Source organism: Macaca fascicularis, chromosome 16, assembly GCF_037993035.2.
Source record: "Macaca fascicularis isolate 582-1 chromosome 16, T2T-MFA8v1.1".
NCBI lineage: Eukaryota > Metazoa > Chordata > Mammalia > Primates > Cercopithecidae > Macaca > Macaca fascicularis.
In genome coordinates, this window is record NC_088390.1 from 57,886 (window position 1) to 79,676 (window position 21,791).

Below are 21,791 nucleotides of genomic sequence, written 5' to 3' on the forward strand. Positions count from 1 at the left end.
CAATTTCCTTCTGTTCTTGCCCACCATCAAATGTGGGCATGGACTCAGTTTCCCTCGGTTCGTGCCTACCTTGCCACCATGGCTCATTTCACAATCACTCAGGAAAGGAAGAAACATTATTTTTAATAGGCATGAAGGCAGTTGTTTTTAACCTAAGGAACAGGACATAATTCCAGCAATGGGAATGACCAGCCGAGTGGGTCTGTGTGAGGTTTGGAAGAAAAAAAGGATTTTAACTTCCCCTCTCTGTGTGTGCCCACCTCCCCCAGTTGAGAGTCACAGATTTAATTACTTTAATTTTGAGCTTAAAATAATTTGACAACCTAACAAAAACTACTACAGTCCTATAAAATTCTGCTGTGTGTTTGGTTTTTCAGTTGCTTTTCTGAATATGGTAAATGAATGCATTATGAGTTGTTATTTTAGTAATTGCTGTAAAAATTAATGTATGTTATAACCAAGTGTTATAAAGTTAATTTAGCACCAAAGGAAAGCTAAAGCTGCATTGATTTCCCAGTGTAGTTGTGCATAACAACGGCTCCATGAGGCAGGGGCTGTGACCCTGCAGTCTGGTGGGAGCAGGTGCCACCTGGCTGGTGCGTTCGCTGCCCGTCCCCTCTTGCTGCCAGGCAGCTTTGCAGTTTCCAGGCTATGCGGGAATTGAGGCCGGTGGTCAGTAAGAGACGGTGGGTAGTTGGGTGGTGCAGGTTGACGTGGGGTGGAAGGAGGCGTGGAGAGTCTGGGGAAGCCTGGACAGCAGCTCCGGTACCTGCACAGGGGAGCAGGGTGCAGCGGCACGGGACAGTGAGTAGCTCCTGGAAACAGCCGTTGGGGTTTTTATAGATGAGTCTGTCTTCAGCTCTGCATCCCTTTCCTGCTGAGTCCGGGTGGAGAGTGGAGGCGTCGAGCGCTTGTTTCTCCAGGTGAGGGCCCATCGGACACAGCCAGTGTTTCCTGGAGTCCCCTCACCTGGGAACGTGCCCCTGCTCTTTTCAGAACAAAAGAAATCTTAGTTAAACTTGACACATCACCTTTCCAGAAGGTGTTTAAGTCTGTATGCCTGTTAAGTCACCTAACTTTAAAAAGTAATGATACAATATGCTTCTTTTTAGGGGAGAGAACCTAGCTGATTTAAAAGATAAAATCAGAGGTTGGGGTCGCAGCATTGTGGAGGAGACTTGGTTTATGTCCTAGTGGGCAGCAGTGTTTCCTCAACTATGGTGTTTGCTCTATTATTACATTACAGAGGTGACACTTCAAGCATAGGGAAATGGAAGGCAAAACAGCGCCCCCATTCAGAGATAAACGTTATCAACATATTCATGCACTTCCTTCTGCTGTTTTTGCTCTTCACTTTTTGTTTTAAGACCACGTTCGTAGGATGGATATATAATTGTTTATGGTGACTTTAAAAGCACCTTTCTTGCTAAAAAGAGTATTTTTTCAGTCTGGAAAATTTAGACAACATGTTTTGTTTAAAAATTAATTATAATACCACCGTGAAGTCATCAATGTTTTTATACATTTTCTTGGTCTCTTTATGGACTTAATAGATACAATTTAACAAATTGGAAATAACGTAATATTATGCATAAAATGTTTCTTGGCATTAGAGATGGAGCAGAGAGGAGGCACAGGGCTTCCCGCTGGCTGAGGTCCTCCCAGGGTGTGACCAGCAGCCTCCCAAGTTTAGGGTCTGCACGGAGTAAGATTTCTAAATTGCCTTACACCACAACCCCTGCAGCCACGCGTCCCTTTGATAAGGGGGTATACTCTGATAGATTTTTCAAGACAAGAGTTTGCTGGATCTGAGGCTGTTTCAGCTGCTTCTGGAGACGGCAGGTCTGGGACGTTTGTGCCAGCTCTCCCTCAAGACCCCACGGATGCCACATCCTCATCTTTTGGAACCCAGTGTTGTAGAGGAGAAATCTGAAGCCAGTTTGATTTTTGCTTCTTGGTAGGAAACTGATGTTTTCAGGCTTTTCCCCTTTATTTCCATAATGAAGATGATGTCCAACCTCATCCAGAGGTGTGTTTGTTACCTTGTCGGGAATGTCCAGCCCTTATGTCCCCCTTCAGGTCCTCAGTCCCTTTCTCAACTTCCTCGCAATCCTCCCCATCTCATCCATCTTCACTGTAATTCTGTCATTTTTTTTCATTTTTGTGCTCACTTTCCCATGCGACTTTTGTTCTTGTTTCACAGATGCCCGTGCCAAACTTTATGTCTGGGGCTCGAGGGCCGTGTTTTATTCTGTCTGCCTCTGCATGTACTTTTGAGAAGTGGGGTTGGAGGTTGCCCCCCAGGTGCTGTTTCAGCTGGACCTGCCCAGACTCTGTGAATTGGGGGCGTCGGGCAAATCCCATGTGGCTCTATGGTGGGCCGTGCCGCTGAACCGTACGTCTGAGGTTTGGGGGCCGTGTTTCATTCTGTCTGCCTCTGCATGTACTTTTGAGAAGTGAGGGTGGGGGTTGCCCCCTGGGTGTTTCAGCTGCACCTGCCCAGACTCCCTGAAGTGGGAAGGTCGGGCAGAACCCGTGTGGCACTACAGTGGGCTCTGGTGCTGACAGAGCAAGAAGCCGCACTCCCAGGACGTGCTTGCAGCTGTGGGCAGGACTGGGATTGTGACAGGATCATTTCCTTCTCTAAAATACATCTCAACTGTTATCCAGAGGGTTGGCTGTAGGCTTTCAACAGCTTCACTCTTCTTAGTTACCAGGAGACAATTCACTAAACAGAGTTGCTGTCAGGGTTTAATTAGGAATTTCTGCGAGAGGCTGGTGGTACAGCTCCCTCTTCAAGCCTCCTGCAGCCTACCCGTCCCCACTCTTGGGCCCAGCCACCTGCATTGGTCTGTGGAGACTGCACATTCTCTGTTCTCCTAAGGGGCTCCTGGACTTCGGGACAGCCTTGGTAAGTTGATGTGTAACTCCCAGTCTCTTCTCTCTTTAAGTAAGTACGTTCATGGAATCCTGATCTTCGAAATTGTTTCATCTTTGTAAAACAGCCATAGTTTCCTAAGCCACCTTGTGTCTGAGTGTGAATCACTTGTTATTTTTCACTGCAGAATGAACAGAACTGGAATCATAAGATTTAGAGGGTGATGAAAAGACAGAGGTTAGCATATTCCATTTTCTCACCTTTTCCTTACACTTTTTCCTTAAATGCACCCCTCGTATGTCTGTGAAGTTCTTCCCAATTCTGTAACGTCACTCTATCCGCAAGTGGAACATTTGTGAACACTAACAAGTATTGATGTATACACCTCTGCAACCCCGCTGGAATTAATGCTTTTTATTTATGAATGGATGGTCATCAGATGGCCAGAGGGATTCCCTGTGAATTGCGGGGGTCCTCATGCCTGCTTGTGAGTGACATGCACATGGCGAGGGCTAGGGAATCTCAGTCTCTGTGATTTGAGTTTTGACATCGTTTACGCAAGGCAGGTGGATGACTCTTTGAGCTTGGCATGCTCCTGGGTGGCACAGCACAGCTGACATGGAGTGGGGCAAGGGCTTGTTCCACGAGTTTCTGTGTTTTTGTTTTTGTTGTTGTTGTTGTTGTTATTTTTTTTGAGATGGAGTCTCTCTCTGTCACTCAGGCTGGAGTGCAGTGGCGCGATCCAGGCTCACTGAAAGCTCCACCTCCCGTGTTCACACCATTCTCCTGCCTCAGCCTCCCGAGTAGCTGGGACTACAGGTGCCCACACCACGCCCTGCTAAATTTTTTGTATTTTTAGTAGAGACGAGGTTTCACAGTGTTAACCAGGATGGTCTCGATCTCCTGACATTGTGATCCACCCGCCTTGGCCTCCTGAAGTGCTGGGATTGCAGGCGTGAGCCACCGTGCCTGGCCTGTTTTTGTTTTTTTGAGACGGAGTCTTGCTCTGTCATCCAGATTGAAGTGCAGTGTCATGATCTAGGCTCACTGCAACCTCCACTCACTGCAACCTCTGCCTTTCAGTTCGAGCAATTCTCTTGCCTCAGCCCCCCTAGTAGCTGGGATTACAGGCATGTGCCACCATGCCTGGCTGATTTTTGTATTTTTAGTAGAGACAGGATTTTGCCATGTTGGTCGGCTGGTCTTAAACTGTTGGCCCCATGTGATCCACCCGCCTTGGCCTCCCAAAGTGCTGAGATTACAGGCATGGGCCACTGCACCCGGCCCTGTGTTTGACTCTTAAATCTTCTTTTTCTTTTTAATATTTCTGTTTCTGGACGGCCACTCAGTGGATATGGAGGAAGAGTTCACAGATGTCCGTATTACATTTCTTACTTAAATTAGCCTCCCTTGAACACTGCTGTAGGGTACAGATGCATGAAAGGCTGAAAGGGTGGTTGCGTCCCAGTAAGTGTGAGCGTGGAGCTGGTCTGTGAGACCCCGGTGCCAGTGAAGGCACCCGTGTGAGATGGCCTGGGATGGGGGTGTTCAGAGCCCTGACCGTGGCACACACCCTTCAGCTTTGATGTTTCAGGCCATTGCTCTGGTCATCAGTGAGCAGAAGGTCTAACAGCAGTGATATTTATCACTAGCTGTGTTGGCCAATGTGTTAGGAGGGTGAACCTGTTTGACTTAAGCTGTTTGACGGGTTTGCATTTAAATAGACAACTGGTGACCTGGTGCCTGGACGCTTGCTCTGTGACTTGCCCTACGTGGCTTCTCCCTCTGGTATGCGTTAGATGAGATGGGCGTGTTTAGGGTGGTGTGGCCCTAGACTAGAAATGCAAACCCTGCCTCACCCCAGATCTGCCCCACCCCAGTGTGACTTTTGGAGATGGAGGCCCAGCATCCTTCACCTGCCCTCCAGGGTGATGCTGAGGATGCTGAGGTTTCAGAGCGCTGCTTTGTTGGCACTCCAGCAAGTCCTGCTTAAAGAGGCCAGGATCTGAAATGGCAGGTTACCACATTGTATAGCAGAAAAATAGAAACGTTTCCTTAGAATGGGCGTAGGAAGAAAAATGATTTCCTTCACCATATCTGGAAAAGATTTCAAATTAGCAGGCACTATTTGGAATTATTAGTGGTCTCCTGTATTTCTTATCTTTTTTTTTGTTTTTTCTTTATTTTGATACAGGGTCTCACCCTGATGCCCAGGCTGGAGTGCAGTGGTGCAATCTTGGCTCCCTGCAACCTCTGCCTCCTGGACTCAGGTGATCGTCTCACCTCAGCCCCCTGAGTATCTGGGACTACAGGCACGATACCATACCTGGCTATTTTTTTTTTTTTTGTAGAGACGAGTCTTGCTATGTTGCCCAGGGTGGTCTCAAATTCAAGCATTTGTCCTGCCTCAGTCTCCCAAAATGCTTCTGTACCCCTGACCCAACAAGGAAGGACAAGAGGCGTGAGCCACACTCCTGGCCTCCTGTCTTTCCTTGTTGGAGCAGGGATGTAGAAGCACTTGCCGCAGCTGACTTGAGTATATCTCGTTTTGCTTTGTTTTCGTCACGGGTAACCTGGCAGTGCTGTGCACCAGTGCTGCTGGCCAGTTGTTTTTTCGATGGACTGGCAGAACATCAATCTGAGACCCGGGTTCCTTTCTCCCCGGGTACTGACCAGGTGGGAGAGGAAGGACGTTATCTGAGTATCAACTTCATGAGGGCTGGTGGGGAAACGTCAACTTTAAGGTGCCTGGGATCTAAGGCATGGAACCCAGAGTGCAGCGGAACATAGGGGATGTATCCTTGGGAGCAGAGACGTGCGGTCCAGTGCCCTCGTTCCTGGCAGGTTCTGAGTGCAAGAAAAGGTTAGTGACCCAGCCGAAGTCACGGAGCAACCTGCCAAGACCTGCCTGGATGTGTGGCTGGCATCTGTGCTGGCCCCAAAACTGCCCATCTGGGGATTCCTTGCAGTTTCAGACCCATCTAGGGGTCCGGAGAGGGTCCCAACCATGACCTCAAAGAAAGAGGTGTTGCCTTGAGATCCTCCAAGGTGAGGGTAGGAATTTTTTTTTTTGTTTCAATTAGCAATAATTTGTTGTGAATGATCTTGGACCTATTTTCCACTTCTTTGTATAGGAAGAGAGACAGAATAAAAAGTCTCAATGTGCCAGATGCCATGTAATGAAGTCGTGGGTTTAACATTGTTGATTATTATGTAACATCACGTTAAGTGGAACATATTCACACGTGTCCACAGCGTGTGCGTGTGCCCAGTCCGATGAGCACGTTGGGTTGGGGTCGCTGCTGGTTCATGCAGCCCCTCTGGGTGGTGCTTTCTCTGTGACTTGCCCAACACCGTTGCTGCTGCCTCTGTTGGAGTTCAGCCTTGACCGGCCTTGCTGCCACCAGGTTCTCGGGGCCTGTGCACCCTCTTCCCCGCGCGCACCCTCTACCCCGCGTGCACGTTCTTCCTGGGGCACACCCTCGTCTCCGCGAGCACCCTCGTCCTCTGTCCTGCCCACCCGGGGTCTGCTGTGTGTTTCTACTCAGCCCATGCCTGCCTCTTGCTGTGAGCTCAGTTTATTGAGGTGCGGTGAGAAACCAACAGAGGGGAGCAGTGTCCCAGCTTGTCAGGGCAGGAGGGAGCCTTGGGCATCTCTTCCCCAACTCTGGCGACCCACCCTTCGCGATATAGTGCTGGGGAGAGAGGTGAGTTCTAAAGGTAAGACGGCCGTGATTTCCTGAGTCTTAATTACCTAACACTGGGTCATCTGCCATGTCGCCTCATCGAAGGGCACCTCTAGAGACAAAGCAAAGCCTCTGGTGGCCGTGGGCGGGGTGGCCATGCCTGTCTGTGGGTTCTGTAGAACCTACCCAAAGCCCCTCCAGCCGTGGGGATGTTCAGGCACTTGCCGCCTGTAGGAAGTGTGCGTTAGCCACGTGGTAGGTGCGGACGCCTGGAGGGATAGGCACAGGCCCACAGGCGTGGTGAGTGTGGGAGATTTAGCCACGTGGGGACGTGTGGCGGGATAGGCACAGGACCACAGACGTGGCGGGTGTGAGAGAAAGTGCACAGAGTGCCCAGCAGATGGCGTGTGGTCAGCGGAAGCCGTGAACACAGGCCGGGCTCGGGAGACACATTTGGAAATACACTTTAAGCAACATCAATGGATAATGCTGCGATTTGGTTTCCTCCCGTGGTCCAAAACATGTTCTAGAGATGCCGCTGCTTTGTGTGTACCTGAGACAAGGGTCTAAATGTATTAGGGCCTTGATGTAATCTGTAAGACAGGTACAAAATGCCTATTTCAACGAGGCACTGAACAAGAAAGCGTGCTCTATTCAGTGCAATGAGAATGCTTCATTGTCATAGGCAAAGTAAAATGCCTCCAAGGCGAGCTTGCCATGTGTTTAATGACCTTGGACACGAGCCTCCTAAACCTGCCAGAAAGTGCTTCCAGCGTGGCTTCATGCAGTGGTTTCATGCAGTGGCTTCAGTGGAGAATGTGCATATGTGGCTGATACTGAGAGCTGCGCAGCACCCTCCTGACCTGACGCATGCCCATGTGTGGACCGTGAGCCGGGCAGCACCCTCCCGACCTGACGCATCCCCACGTGTGGGCCATGAGCCGGGCATCCTGACCTGACAGGTCCGCATGTGTGGACCATGAGCCGGGCAGCACCCTCTTGACCTGACGGGTCTCCTTGTGCCCATTGTGGGACCTCCGTCAGTCAAACAAGTGACACATGTCAAACTGAATGCAGGGAGGAGGGTCCAGGATTGCACGCAGGCTCCATGTCTCATCCTTCTGAGGCCTTCTGGGAAGCCAGGAGGGCAGTGGGGTCTTTTGCGTGTTTCCTCCTGGTGGCTATGAATTTGTACCAATGGCTTTTTGCAAAAGGGCCCGGAGGCGGAATCAGACCCTGTCTTAGAAAGGATGACGTCTTCACGGGCACCTCTTTCCGCCACTCTAGTGCTCCTGTGATTTTTCAATATGTGCACCCTGCAGACTTCAGCCTGTTGGTGTCTTGGGGGAATAGATACCAGGATTGTTCCAATGTGTGCAAACCTGAAACAGGAATTTCTCTGCGTTAAGTTGGTCACCAAAATGGGAGGTAAGGGGAGAGGGGAAGGAACTTCTTGGCCTCATCAGCCCTTTTCTTGAAACTCACAGTCAAACTTTGTCAAATTCTAGATGATGGTGCTTTAGTCGATGCATTTATGTATGTTATGTCTTGTTTTCTGAGTATGGTGCTTCGAGAATTTAAATATTAAGGTGAAATTGCCATGCACGGTTGAATTGGCACCATAATTTGACTCTCTGTAAAGCCTTTTGGTTTTCTGTTAGAGTGACTTACCATTTTTTGAGTTAACTGAAACAAACTCTGCTGTCAGCACGAAGGAACCACTGTCTAGTTAGGACATCCAATTAAATAGAATTCTCCTAAATAGAGCGTGCTCTTTTCATAAATTTTAAAAATTCATCTATTCATCAAACACATATTGAGTACTTATCACCCTGGTTGCTAGTCACTGTTCATATATATTTTTAAGGAATTACTTCCACCTAGCTCTGAAATAACATTGTATTTAGAATTTAGCCCAGAGGTGATTAAGCATGAACTTTTCTCAGCAGTCTTGTTTTCATTTTTACTTGATAACATGTTCTCAGACTCGGTGCCCAGCTGACGTTACTGTGCATTGCCCCAGGCACACACCTGGCCGGCGCTGTGTCTCTGGGGCTTTAGAGCAGGAAGGAAGGGCTGCCAGGTGTCTGGCCCTTCCATGTTTCCCTGGGGGAAGGATTAGGCCTTGGGCAGGAGTCTTGGCTTGTCTTACTGGATTAGCTGGTGTCATTCAGTCAGCTCTGCCTTGGTGTTAAGCTCTGGACTGACTCTGACCTCTGAGTGGCAGAGGAGAGGATGGCGTTTTAGAATCAGTCATGCAGACCGGGGCACCCAGCAGGTCTCGGATAAAAAGTGGTGGCAATTGATCACTTCCCTTTTTGGGAGAACTGTGTGGATTGACTCAGACCTCTTTCTTTTGATTTTATCTTGAGACTTTGCAGAAGCAAAAATGCCTTTAAAAAAAATTAAATGATGGGCTTTTGTAATGTTTGTGTCTCCCCAAGATTCACAAGTTGGAATCCTCACCCGCGAGGAGATAGTGCTAGGAGGGGGAGCTTTGGGCGGTGAGGAGGTCGTGAGGGTCTCATAAATGGGATTTGTGCCCTCAGAAAAGGGACTACAGAGAGCTCCCTCGCTCCTTCCATGGTGTGCGGACCCAGTGAGAAGCGCCGTCTATGAACCAGGAAGCCCTCACCAGGCAAACCTGTCAGGCCTTGACTATGGACTTCCCAGCCTGAGACTGAGACTGAGAGCTGTGAGAAATGAACTTGTGTCATTTGCCAGCCCCTGCCCAGCCTGTGGTGTGTTGTTAGAGCAGCCTGGGTGAACGAAGGCAGGTCGTGAATTTTCTGTCATGCTTTCTGGCTTCAGATACTTGCTAGGGAGATGTCACCATCTTACCCAGGTGGAAGTGTCTGGAATCAGACGTTCCGTTATGATTTGACCTTGTTCTTGCCCCACGCCTGTGCCGTTCGCACCTCCAGGTGTCTCGGCTGCCCGCGGCCCCTCCAGACGTTTCTGATTCGGGGTGTGGTGCTGGTCGCGGCCGTGCCGTCAGTGACCAGGAGTAGGAGCTCGCGCCCCTCGTGAAGCAGCAGCCTCACCCGGAAGCTGCCGAGAAGCATTTGACAGAAGGTGATCGCGCCTCGAGACTGAAACTTCCTGTTTACAGGGAATGGAGGTGCATAGTAGGGAATTTCATGATGGCCCTAGAAACAGATGCCTCTGGGGTAGGGGATATTCTGCAGGACAATGCAATGATCTTCTCGAAAAGTGAAGATCACAGATAAAAGGGGTGCGAGGCTGTCCCTGACTAAGACGGGGAAGGAGAGTCACTCAGCACAGTGTGTGGCCCGGATAGAAAAGACGTTTTCGGAACGATTGTGCTACCTGAACATAACCTGGACAACGATGCTCTGAAATCATTCTTGTCTGCTGATGATGGTACTGCGGCTGCAGAGGGGCCTTTATTCCTAGGGAACGTGTGCCTGAGGACTCGGTGAGGCAGCAGGAGCCTCTCACCTTCAAGTGGCTCCAGAGAAGAAACAAATCTGTCTCTCTGTCTGATCTACAGAGAGAGTGAGAAAGCAAATCTAACGAAATGTTAGCAGTTGTTGGAGCTCCACGTGGAGAAAACTTGACCACTCGTTGTACTGTTCTTCCACTTTTTAAATATGTTTGAACATTTTCATAATGAAAATGTGGGAAAGTAAAAATAAATCTGGAAATTAGAACGGAAGTGAGCCCAGCCAAGTGCTCTTGGGTTCAGCCGGGAAGAGCCAACGGTCCGTTGGTGTTCTCTCGACTCGTCGTGGGGATTTCCTCCTCCTGGGTTCACCACCTAGTTTTCCTTGTGGTAGTTATTTTATACATAGCTATGAGCATAGGTGATACTGAAAACACACGTTTAGTGTGGTTTATCATTAAGAATTTGGAGAACTGGCTAAATAAACCACTTGTACAGAGTTGAGATGAGCACTACCTGCCTCAGCGTCTGTGGTAACAGCTTCATTTGGGTGCAGAGCTTGGCAGAGGTTTGAGTGACTCTGTCTCGATGGTCCTCTGTCAGAGGACAAGGTTAAGCATCACCACCGAGGGCCCTGTTGAGCCTCTGGGCTGGAAGTAACCTCCCCCTGGCTGGTGAGGCAGCCTCTGAGGGCCTTTCCTGACAAAGCCCTTCACTGAGCTGCAGTTTGGCCATCTCTGCCCTCACCTCCCCGACTGCAGGGCCTCGAGGTCTCACCACCTCCAGCCTGAGCACCCAGTGCCCAGGGGCAATTTCCCACCTTCCCTGGGGGCTCAGGATTCTGGCTCCCGGGGCAGTGCCCGCAGCTGGGCCCCTCCTCCTGGGCTGGGGGTAAGGCTGGCCACGGCCTCCTGCTATGTCCCACTGGCCACTTCACCGCAGCTGCAGCCCTCACTGGGTGGCCCCTCCTGCTTCTGTTGGATGAGGAGATGCAGGCCTTCACCGAGGCTTCCTGGCCTCGCCCCTGCTGGCCCCAAGGCTGTGCCGCTTCCCCCTTCCCAGCCCCTGGTCTCTGTACAGTGTCTGTCCAGGATGTCTGTCCATCTGTCCTTGACATTCTGTCCAGAAGCAGCCACTGTCATCTTAGTTTGTGAGGGGCGAGCAGAGCCCAGGTGCGGTCGATGTGGAGATGCTCATGCACTTCAGTGTGCAGGGAAGTGAGTTCCTTCATATCTACAGCCTCTGCACAGCCAGCTGGGAGCTCACCCCATTCACAGGTGGATGTGCCTTGTTTTTTGGCCCAATCACCTGCATTAACTCAGAAGAATCACAGTTCCCTGCTTTTCTGTCTTTCGTGACCGTCCACCTCCCTCCTCTGCCTGGGGCTGAATGGTGGGGTCTGTCATGGGTTCGTGGGACCCTCTGTTCTTGTGCGGCCACCAGGAACTGTTATCCGGGCTGATTCCACAGGAGGAGTTTGGGGTGAGCTCCTGAGCGAGAGTTGGGAAGTCTGACGTCTGTGTAAACCTTGCTTGTTCATGGTTATTCCTCTCAGTCTTCTTAAATTGTGAAAAATTGAGGACCATTTTGAAATATGGATTTAGGTATGGATTGGTGAGGAGAGAACGTTGATCTAATTGGGTTTACGTTTTGTGTGATAATTTTACACTATCCTTGGGAAAAACTGAAGATGTTGACAGGGTCATGAGAATCGTTTCTTTCTTTCTTTCTTTCTTTTCTTTTCTTTTTTTTTTTTTTTTTTTTTTTTGAGATGGAGTCTCACTCTTGTTGCCCAGGCTGGAGTGCAATGGTGCAATCTCGGCTCACTGCAAACTCTGCCTCCTGGGTTCAAACAATTCTCCTGCCTCAGTCCCCCAGTAGCTGAGATTATAGGCGCTCACCACCACGTCCAGCTAATTTTTTGTATTTTTGGCAGAGATGGGGTTTTGCTCTTAAGGGCATTGTTCATTAAGTATTAATTGGTGGCCTGCCGTTGAAGTAATGTTAGTGTAGTGCTGACATCATCAGCCATGGCAGAAACTTACTTGGCATCCCTGGAAAAGAGGGCAGGGAAGCATAGTGCCCTGACACCACCTCATTCTCCAGTGCTACTTCCAACTCTGAGCTGATGGTCATTATGAGTGGATCTGCCCTGGACAATTAGTTTAGTGCAGCTGCCTTGGACAGTCAGGTTAAAAGTAACAAACCGTCACAAAACTCAGCTAATAAAATGTGAGGAGAGACATGGGACACCAGGAAGGGGTGAGGCCTGTCTCCCTGTGTGCCATCTGTGTGGAGCCTCAGTACCTAGGGGACAGCGTTTACACAGAGCCCCAGGTTTTTATTAGCATTTCCCTGAATAAAATGTCACTTGTGAGCTGCGGACTGGGAGGCTTTTTCTGATTATTAGGTTTCGTAATGTGGGATCATCAGTAGGCAAGGTGGGCCTGAGGGCCATAGGATCTGGAGACTGTCCAGGGCTGCTTTCTGGGGATGACAGGCTTGTCCCTTCAGCAGTCAAGACACCAAAGAGAGTCTTTCTGAGAATAAAAGAGAGAAGCTTTTAAGGAAAAAGGCAGTTTCTCTCTCTGTTTGGGAGTTGAGTGCATTTTCCTACATTTACTCGGAGATGTTCCTTGGTTCCCACCATGTGCCATCGCCCCGCTATGGGGTAGGGTCACCCCACCGCGTACCTAACCCAGGAAAACTCCTCTGCAGTTATTTCAGAGGCTGTGTGCATTTCTCTTGCCTCAACGGGTAGAGTGAGTTTTTCTTCCTACTGTTTTTAGTCAGTTTTCTTAATCTAGCCTGTTACTGGGATAAGTTCCAGAGACGAGCAGTTTTAAAAACAATCTTTGTACGTTGCGTAGAGAGCAGTCCACCTGTAACCAGTTTGTTCCTGGAGGTACCGCAGTGGCCTTGGTTACGCGAGGGCCCCGTGGCTCAGGATGGGCCGAGGAAGGAGTGCGTGAGCAGTGGGCACTGGCCGGAGGCAGGGGAGGCGTGGCCACCTGTGGCTCGAACTCCCCCCATCCACTCTACCGCACCGCTGGGACGTGAACATTCTCGCCCTGGACGTTTTGTCTGAATGTTCAGTGCCCAGGCTCTTGGGTACACAGGCGGCCCCGGGTTTTATTTCAAAAGGGTGTCGCGAACAGTGAAGTAACCCACGTGCCTAAGCTTTGATTGACATGAAGGAATGTAGAGGCTGCTGAAATCCTGGTCATTTTAGAACAAAGTATTTTATTAACAGTTTTCTAAAAGAAAGAAATCATTAAAAAATTGATCCCTGTTGAGGTAGAAGGATCTCGTCCTCATGCTCCTCAGTTCCTTCCAGAATCAGCTTCCAGTTCAGCTGCAGAACAGGTTCTGGTGGTGGCTGGAGCAGCCCAGGCACGTGCCGTCGGGTCTAAGTTCACACTGGTGCCCGTGTGGTCTCCAGTTACGGTGCGGGCCGTGGGGTCTGAGTTCACACCATTGCCCATGTGGTCTCCAGTTACGGTGCTGGCCATGGAGTCTGAGTTCACACTGGTGCCTGCGTGGTCTTCAGTTACAGTGCTGGCCATTTGTGCCTTTCTGGGAAGTTAGAAGGAGGATCATTTCATCACGTCTCTGTCCTCCCACACCTGATCTATGCTGGGCCACCGTGAATTCTTCCTTTTAACTGTTTCTCTCATCACGGGCAACACTGGTGTTCTGTGGTCAATGTTTGCCATTTCTGAAAACGGATTCTGTGTTTCTTTATATAATCACCTGGTCTCTTTTACGAATTTCGCTTTTCTTTAAGAAAATCATCGTGCTTTTATCTCTTCAATCTCAACTCTGTTCCCTGACACAGGCTCTTACCAGCTCGAAAATTAAAAGTAATCTTTGATTATACTTAATACTTTCTAAAGTTTTCAAAAGTTTATCAGCATGTGGGTTACTGAACATTGACTGTTTATTTAATGGAAAATTAGATTCTAAGTAGAGTATTAGAGTGAAAATGATCTTTTGATTTTATTAAAATATTCAGGTAAAAATATTAAAATGCCTTCGCCAAACTTCATGCCTGTGTAGCGTGAAAACATTAAGCTGCTCTCTGCTCCCGGGAATGCATGAGTAGAGTATGTGTTTGAAAGCGTCATTCCAGTCTTAAGTTTTAGGTATTCTTAAAGGGGTTGGCTGGAGAAGTGACATTTAGCATTGAGTGAACGTTTGACAAAGATTTGTCTCGATATAAAAATAGTTAAAAACAATCTTTAGTGTTTCCTTTCAGGGTTCACCCATTAAAGAATGGTCTTGTAAAAAACTCATCGAGAGTGTCGGCGCCCAGAGGTGCTACCTTGCCCACAGTTGTGTCATCTGCTGTCACCAGGCGACACGCCCAGCGTTTAGCTGCACGTCAGATGTGGCCACGGGGCCACAGGACATCCCTGCGGACGGATGTTCTTATGCAGATTAATGAGGATGGAGACCGCTGCAGAACTGTAAGCCCCCCAGGGGCTGACGGAAGCCTGGGAATACCCGAGACACCAGAGTCGCTGCTGCCCTGGGTGGAAGGAAACCTGCCCTGGAAGATGGGAAATGCAATAAGGAGAAAGTACCAGGGTACATGATGCTGTGAAAACGGAGATGTTTTAATTAAATTAACAATTAAAATCATTTTAATTATGTGAATTATTTGAATTCATGTTAGTTCTTTTTAGGAAATTAATACTTAAAGCAAGTTTGTTTTCTGAATTGTTTGATTTAATTGAGTCAGCACAAGAGTTAGCATTGATATCTGACCCTCTTCCAGGGTTGGGGCAGAGGAGATGGGGGCAGAGGAGACAGGCCTCCCACCCGCTTTCCCCTGGAGCTCAGCCAGAATTTCCCATTGAGGAGCCCTCAGCTCCCTGAGAGCCAGGAGCTCTTGCGGAGAAGCCGCTGTCGGCATGCCACCCGCTTTGATGGCCCTGCTCTGCCATCCCTGCGCTCCAAGGGCCGGACCCTGCCGCTGCCTGTGCCAGACGGGTCTCAGGGAGGTGCCAGCCAGGGGTTATGCATGGCGGGGCCTGGGCATCGCTGTCCAGATTCCGTGGCTGCCGGTTTCATTCTCTCGCTGTTTGTCCCCCTAGCAAGACTCATGAGGTTCCTTGAGGACAAGACCCCCTCCTGCCACCTGGTCTGTTTCCTGAACGTTCTCTGCACGAGTACAGCCCCGGGATGCAGCCCTCGGGAATCAGGGTGTCGGCCATAGTAGGGCGGGTCGCTCTGCTGGGCACCATGATGGATGTTAACCGCTGTGCTTCACTTCGGGGACGTGTTTAAGTACAAAAGTAATTTTAAAATTTCACCATTATTTCAAGACAGCTAAGAGCCTATTAGCACAGAATCCCTGGTCTGAATGAAATCAAACGGTTCTTATTAATTATTCATGATGCCACGAATATGTAGCCTTATTTTTTATAATTGCCAGTCTGTATAATTAACCTTTCATTTGGTTAAAGTACTTAACACTAAGTAGAGCTGTACTTTCAACTGTTTATAAAGCATATGGAAGAATGTTTAAATGTTTAATTAGAACCACTTTTTTTAGTTTCATAGAGAATTTTTTTTCTTGTCAACGAGGGTCTTTAATTATTTAAACCAAAAGAGAAAAACAGGCCAGAAAAGAAAAACAACTAGTAAAGCTCGGAACTGCGAAGGTGGCATCATTCCGTTAGTCTCGGATTTTGCTTCCTGGGTTTGTGACGTGGTCAGAGTCCTTGTCTTTGATTTCCTAACACAAGTTGTTAAAGTTGGAAGTGAGTGTGAAATTGAGTTAGTCTAGCTTTATTCTTTCACGGATGAGAAGTGAATTATCTTCAGCAAGGTGGGTGCAGGCGTGGTCCCCGGGGGTCACTGTGGTGAACAGGCCGCCCTTGTGGGGAGCCAAGTTCGTCATCACTGGGACAGAGCCCAGGACACTTCCCCAGCTGGCCAGCCTCTTCCTAGAACCTCACACATTGCAAAGGATGGAGTCCAGATCTATACCGTGAAGAAACGAGGGTGGTTACAGAAAGCACCACGATCTCAGCTGAGTGGCTCTGAGCACCCCAACGTTGGGGCACCTCAGCATCCTGTGTGGCTCAGGCTGTGCCCAGCAGGGAGGCCGGCCCGATCGAGCTGCGGTCTCCACCCTGAGAGTGAGGGCTCCTTCCCCCAGCGCGAGTTAAAGCATCATGTGTCCACCTGTGCAGTGGCTGGTCCCAGTGGCCCTGGAGGGCTGAAACCCTGGGTCCCGCCACTGGTCCGGGGCATCCGTTTCCCCTTCCTGCAGTTCCTGTGTCTGTGTGTCCAGGGGGCTCCGATCCCTGTCTTAGGACCATGGCTGAGGGGTCAAGTTCACCCGCTTTGGAGCTGGCCCGGATCTTGGTTCTGTGGATCCTCGCTGTGTGGCTCTGGAGCAGTTCTGTCCTCAGGAGATGGATCCTCACAGCCGCCTCTTGGGGCCATGAGGAGAATTAACAGGACAACCCCCGGGTAGCTGCTCAAAGCCCTGTGCGGGGCCAGCCCTGTGTCTCCACCAGTTCCTTTGCTCTGTGCTCCCCCCCCACTGTCACATCGCCAGCCTTTATTTCCTTTTCCTTAGACCCAGACAGCGAATGCTCCGCTGGTCTTGGCAGCCCCTTCTCTAGTCTATCCTCAAATCACTTCCTGACGGACAGCCATGACTAGCCATCGGCGTGACCAAAACCCCACAAAATAGAACCCAACTTTCCTATTAAGCTGTACAGAGCTGTCCCAGCCCACTTCCCACAGGCTGGCCTCATTCACCATGGGATCCGTGGTTCTCACCTGGGGCTGGGGGTGCCCCTGGCATCTGGTGGGGAGTGTCAGGGATGTCCCTCCAGGCCCAGTACAGTCCCCCAGCCAGTGGCCGGCAGACAGCAGCACCCAACCTGATGTCCCTGTGGCTTCTGGTTCCCCGAGGCTGGCTGTGCTTTGCTGCCTCTACATGCTCTCAGACGTGTGCCCTCTCTCCACCTTCACTGGTTAGCAGTGTTCCATCCATTAGAGCTCAAAGCACTGCCTCCCGGCATTGCAGCCCCTTCTCCTGGCCTGCCGTCTGCCTGTGCCCCACGGTCTGTACCGTGTCCTCACGGACCGATCAGAGCGAGGCTTCCAGGGATGGAAAGGTTCCTGCTTGTGTCTGCTTGTGTCTCTGTCCCGCCTTCTCTGGACCTGGCACCGTGGCCTTTGCCGACAGAGGTCTTGGGTTGATTGTCAGCGAAGCAGACAATCTATATGGCTCTAAATGGCTGTGAACATGCTTGATTGGGTTATTTTAAAAATAGTTGTATATGTAAACATTTGAGTGTGACACAGGTGGATTTTTGGGCTAATGGTCTTGTTCTTCAGGGAGTAACCACAGGCCCATCCACAAGGACCATTTCCAGCTGATTTATGGAACGCTGTTCTACCTGGTTAATTTTCAACGTTATCTCAGCCTGAGAGGTAGGTCAGCATGTGACGAAGTTCACCGGTTTGAATCCTAATCTGCTCCTTAGGAGCTGCACCTTCCATGCCTTCGTTTCTTCCTTGGTTAGGTAGGGAAGGTATGAGCTACCTCAGAGTTGTGAGTGAGGCCTGCATCGAGTGACCGCATTAAAGTGACAAGGACTGCACCCGGAGTGTTGATATTTAAAGACCTTTAAACATCGCGATGCCGCATTTTGGTACCCAGGTAAAACAGCAAAGTTCTTTCAGATGCAGACACAGACCCTCGGTGAGGTGGGGGGCTGATGGCAGGAGGTGGACCACCGACCCTGTAACGAGGGCGTGGTCTGTTCGAGGCTGAACGAAGTGCACATCATTGCATGTACCACGGAAGTCCCTCTCGTGAAGTCCTGGAAGGGTCCATGTGGCTGAGCCGTGTGGTCTGTCCATGACGTCCGGCAGAAGCAGAGCTTTCGGGTGCAGCCTTGCTCTTGTGCGCACAGCCCTCAACGGTCTCAAAAGTCTGAGGCTTAAAGCAGGCTTGGGGTTTCCTTACACCTCCTGGACATCTAATTTGCCTGGCAAACATGTTTTTCTTGGGTGTAAAGGTGAAGGAATGGGTGATTCTGGTGAAAGTGTACTAATTACTGCACTTCTGGGTCAGTGGCGCTTGGTTGAAGACACTATCTGCCCTGGATGGACATCTCTGGGATGGTGAGAACCGGTGGCTGGATGTCGCAGGGTTGCCAAGAAGATGCCAATTTTTTCCTTTTTCCTGAGTAACAACACCCTACTTTGTTTAGGGAAGCAGCACACCCAGCTGAAAATCCAATTCTCTTGTACGGCGGAGCGGCTGGTGACACAGGTCCAGATGCTGGGATGCTGATGGGGGGTCCTGGAGTGGGAGGTGTCAGGAGGCTTTCCTGACCCACAGCAGCCCTGGGCCCTTGTCCGGCCTTCTTGCCCGGGGCATGACACCTGGAGGGAAAGCAGCTTCGGGGGCCCGAGGGCCAGAAGGCAGAGTCCTGGCGTGTGAGGCAGGCCTGGGCCAGGCTCCTCGGAGGATGTCACAGACCTGCTGCCCATGCAGGGACCACCCACCTCTGAGCCCCACGCAGATTTTCCTCCATAGCCGAGTGAAATCCTGGTACAGCCAGTGAGGCAGTCAGAGGCACCTTTTGTGGAAGGAGGACAAAGCTGGAGAGAAAGAGGTTTTCCTAAAGGCACAAGGCGCTGATTCTGCGTTAGGGATAATTCCTAGGAGTGTGGTTGCTGGTGGGTGGAAAACTAGCCAGAGAATAAGTGGGAGTGGCACTTGCTGGTATTTAACTGATTCGTTCACGAATGGTCCGAACAGTTCCAGTGAAAAGAACATTTCGGACACAGAAGTTTTCATCCTGCCTGACAATGAGCATGACCGTGGGCTGTTCCATCCTTCCTGGGCGACAGTGAGAGGGTCTCAGGCCCTTCCGGCCCTGTGCTGTGCCCCATCCCAGGGTGTGTGCCCCATCCCGAATAGGCTGGAATGCCTCTGGGTGCAGCTGAGCCTCTTGAAAAGGGAAGAGACATGTGATGTGCTCTGGCTGAACAGGAAAACGAGGGAGGACAGGGAGAGGGGCCTGGAGGTGAGGAGGATGGTGAGCAACACTGGGGACAGAGGAAGTAGGGTAACACCAGGGACAGGGGGACGGAGGGTAAGGCCGGGGACAGGGGCATGGAGGGTAACGCCGGGGACAGGGGATGGAGGGTAACACCACTTCTCCAGGTGCCTTTGGGGGATGCTGCCGCCTCTCGCACCCCAGAGTGAAGTCAACAGGATTCTGTCCCGAGGAGCCCCAGAGCCTGGCAGCTGGGATTGTCGCAGTATGAACCACTGTTCACTAGCTCTGCACCCTGGGACAGGCTCCCTGGTGTTTCCACCCTGGTTTCCCATCTGGACAGTGGGACCCTGAGTGTCCCCGTCCCAGCTGCGCCCAGAGCCCTGGACTCCAGCGTGTCGTCGGCACTCATTAGCGTTTCTTTTGTTGTGGTCCGTGGACGAAGTGGCTCTCTCTTTGTGTGTTCACAGCCCTCCTGCTCACTTTACCTTCTGGCAACACTTTTTACATAGCTTCGTATGTGGGGAGGACTCGAGTGATTAATGGAATGTTTCATCAGGTGCAGTTCTTCTGTTTCCCAGTTTTGACACAACATTTGGTGAAATTTCCAGGGACTCCTGTGGTCAGCCTCACGGTTTCACTCTGTCACTTTCTAATGCAGTAGTCTTTGGGAGTCTTTTCAATTAAGCGCCATCATTTAAAAATAAGTTTTATAATATGCAGTTTCAGGTTAATTCTTTACCTTTGTGTCTCAGGCAGTACTACCTACCTGTGAGTAGTCACAAAGGTTCACGCAGTTTTCTCTAGCTGTCCCTAGCTCGTAGCTCAGCAGGTCCCTTCAGATGAGTCAGCCAGCTGTGTACCTGCATGTTCAGGATACTTGTCAGGGGCCTTCCTCAGAGCAAGACCGACGCTCACCTCATCCTTGGGACTTTGGAGCCCGCCCTGGAGAGACTCCAGCCACGTCCAAAGGGGCCGTCCGGGTCCCACAGGCTGGTGGGAGTGACTTCTGAGCCACTCCAGACCACACTTTGTGTTCCTACACCCCACAAAGCCACTTAAAGTGCCATGTTCTGGTGCTGTGTGCCTCACCAGTGTGCCACACAAGCCTGCACGGGGATCTGAGCGGGCGCTGCCTTCCTCAGGCTATGCTGGAGTTTTGGGGCAACTGGAGCACTCGTGGCTGTCATTCTCGCCACTGTCTGGGCTTCCCTAGAGGGTCTCACCTGCAGCGTGAGGACCACATCGGCAGCCACTGAGGAGCCGCCAGGTGCAGCGTTGGTCCCACTCAGTCCTTCTCGACTTTGGTGAGAGAGTAGACAGCAAAACTTCAGCTGGGAGCCCCAGGCCTTCTCTGCTTGGGGCCCTGGGACTGACATAGCACAGATCCTGCCATCCACGTGCTGGGGGCCCCGCCGTGCGGCTCCCTCCTCTGGTCAGGGGCTGCACCCTTGGGCTGTGCAGCTCCTGGTTCTCACACTCAGGGGCCCAGGGAGGGTGGTGGATGAAGACAGAAGGAGAAGGGTGGCAGTTTGATCCCAATTGTGTTGGCTTCATCTTCCGCCTCTTGTCCCTAAGTACATTGGCAAAGTTTTCCAGGTGAAAACTCAGAAGGGATTTTTAATGACTGGAATCTGTGAATTCCATGGAAGCCAAGTCTGTCCACCTCTTTCACCCACCTCATTTCTCCCCGTTGGGGCTGATTTTGGCAGCGTTCATAGGGGCAGGGACGGAAGGGGTGGGGGCCAGCCGTCGGCCCTGTGTCCCTCCCTTCCTCCCCTCAGCGCCACAGCATTTCGGTGTCATCCCCTTCCGTGCACGCGTCCTCATGAAAACCAAGTGCGGCTGGAGGGAGATGCCTGCGCCCACTCCCGTGACCTTCCCGGCCGGCCTGGCTGCAGCGGCCCCTCGGCAGGCATCTTTCTGGTGCTGCCTCCGTGCCCCTCCCATCACCTGATGCTCGTGTTCCTGAATCTTCACGCGTGTGCTCTGTGCAGCCACCTCACGGGCTCCCTGGGAAGGAAGACAGTGTCTCACACCGGTCAGAATGCTCTTCTCTGTCCACTGAATAGTCCAACACAGAATCATTCCTCTGTGATTATTTGTGCTTTGTTATGTAGAACTGGAATAAAGAAAAAGTGAATTTAGACATTACAGCCATCAGGTTGAAGCTTAGTAATTGCACTAGGGAATTAAATGGAAGCATTTGAGCTTCTCGAGTTCTAATTCCACATCTTCGTATCCCCATCACCCCCCATACCCAGTGTCTAACAGAGCTCTTGGTCTAGGAGTTTCTTGATAAATGCTTACTGAATTGAACTGGACTGAGCTTAACATTCCCACCCAGAGTTAGAAGCCAGTCCCTGAATAAATTGCATTTAGAATATGAGTTTGATGTTACTGTGGTAAGGGGTATCCTACACGTCATAATTCCTAGTCAATATCGGGTATTTAGTCAAATAGACTCAAGTATAGAGAAGCATAGGCCCATCTGGCAAAAGGGCAAGGCACGCTGCTTTAGGTCCAGGTCCCCAATATCAACTATGAAAATAAAACGTCAACTCCAATGACAGCCCTGTCCTCAGCTGGTCACTGTTTATGCTAACAATTACAAACAGCTTGAACTTGCTGTCCTGAGAGGCAACACACCCTCCATTCTCTCTGCAGTGTAGCTGCCTTGGTGGATGGAACATGCCCCTCCTCCCTCCCTCTCCCTATCCCTCCCTCCCCCCTCCTCTCTCCCTCCCTCTCCCCTCCTCTCTCCCTCCTTCCCCTCTCCT

At 50.6% G+C, this 21,791-nt stretch overlaps 1 protein-coding gene and 1 long non-coding RNA gene across 2 annotated transcripts in view; one reads left to right on the forward strand and one right to left on the reverse strand.

The window, feature by feature from the left end:
* Nucleotides 1-14,625, forward strand: part of LOC135967904 (uncharacterized) — a 45,971-nt gene extending 31,346 nt beyond the window's left edge. The window contains exon 5 of the mRNA XM_074021138.1: nt 14,216-14,625. Within this exon, the coding sequence (XP_073877239.1) occupies nt 14,216-14,568 (353 nt within the window). The 3' untranslated portion in view covers nt 14,569-14,625. The remainder of the gene's footprint in view (nt 1-14,215) is intronic.
* Nucleotides 14,626-14,679: 54 nt separating this feature from the next.
* The window catches only part of LOC135967907 (uncharacterized), a 114,129-nt gene continuing 107,017 nt past the window's right edge, over nt 14,680-21,791 (reverse strand). The window contains exon 3 of the long non-coding RNA XR_012425062.1: nt 14,680-21,133. This is a non-coding gene — a long non-coding RNA (uncharacterized lncRNA). The remainder of the gene's footprint in view (nt 21,134-21,791) is intronic.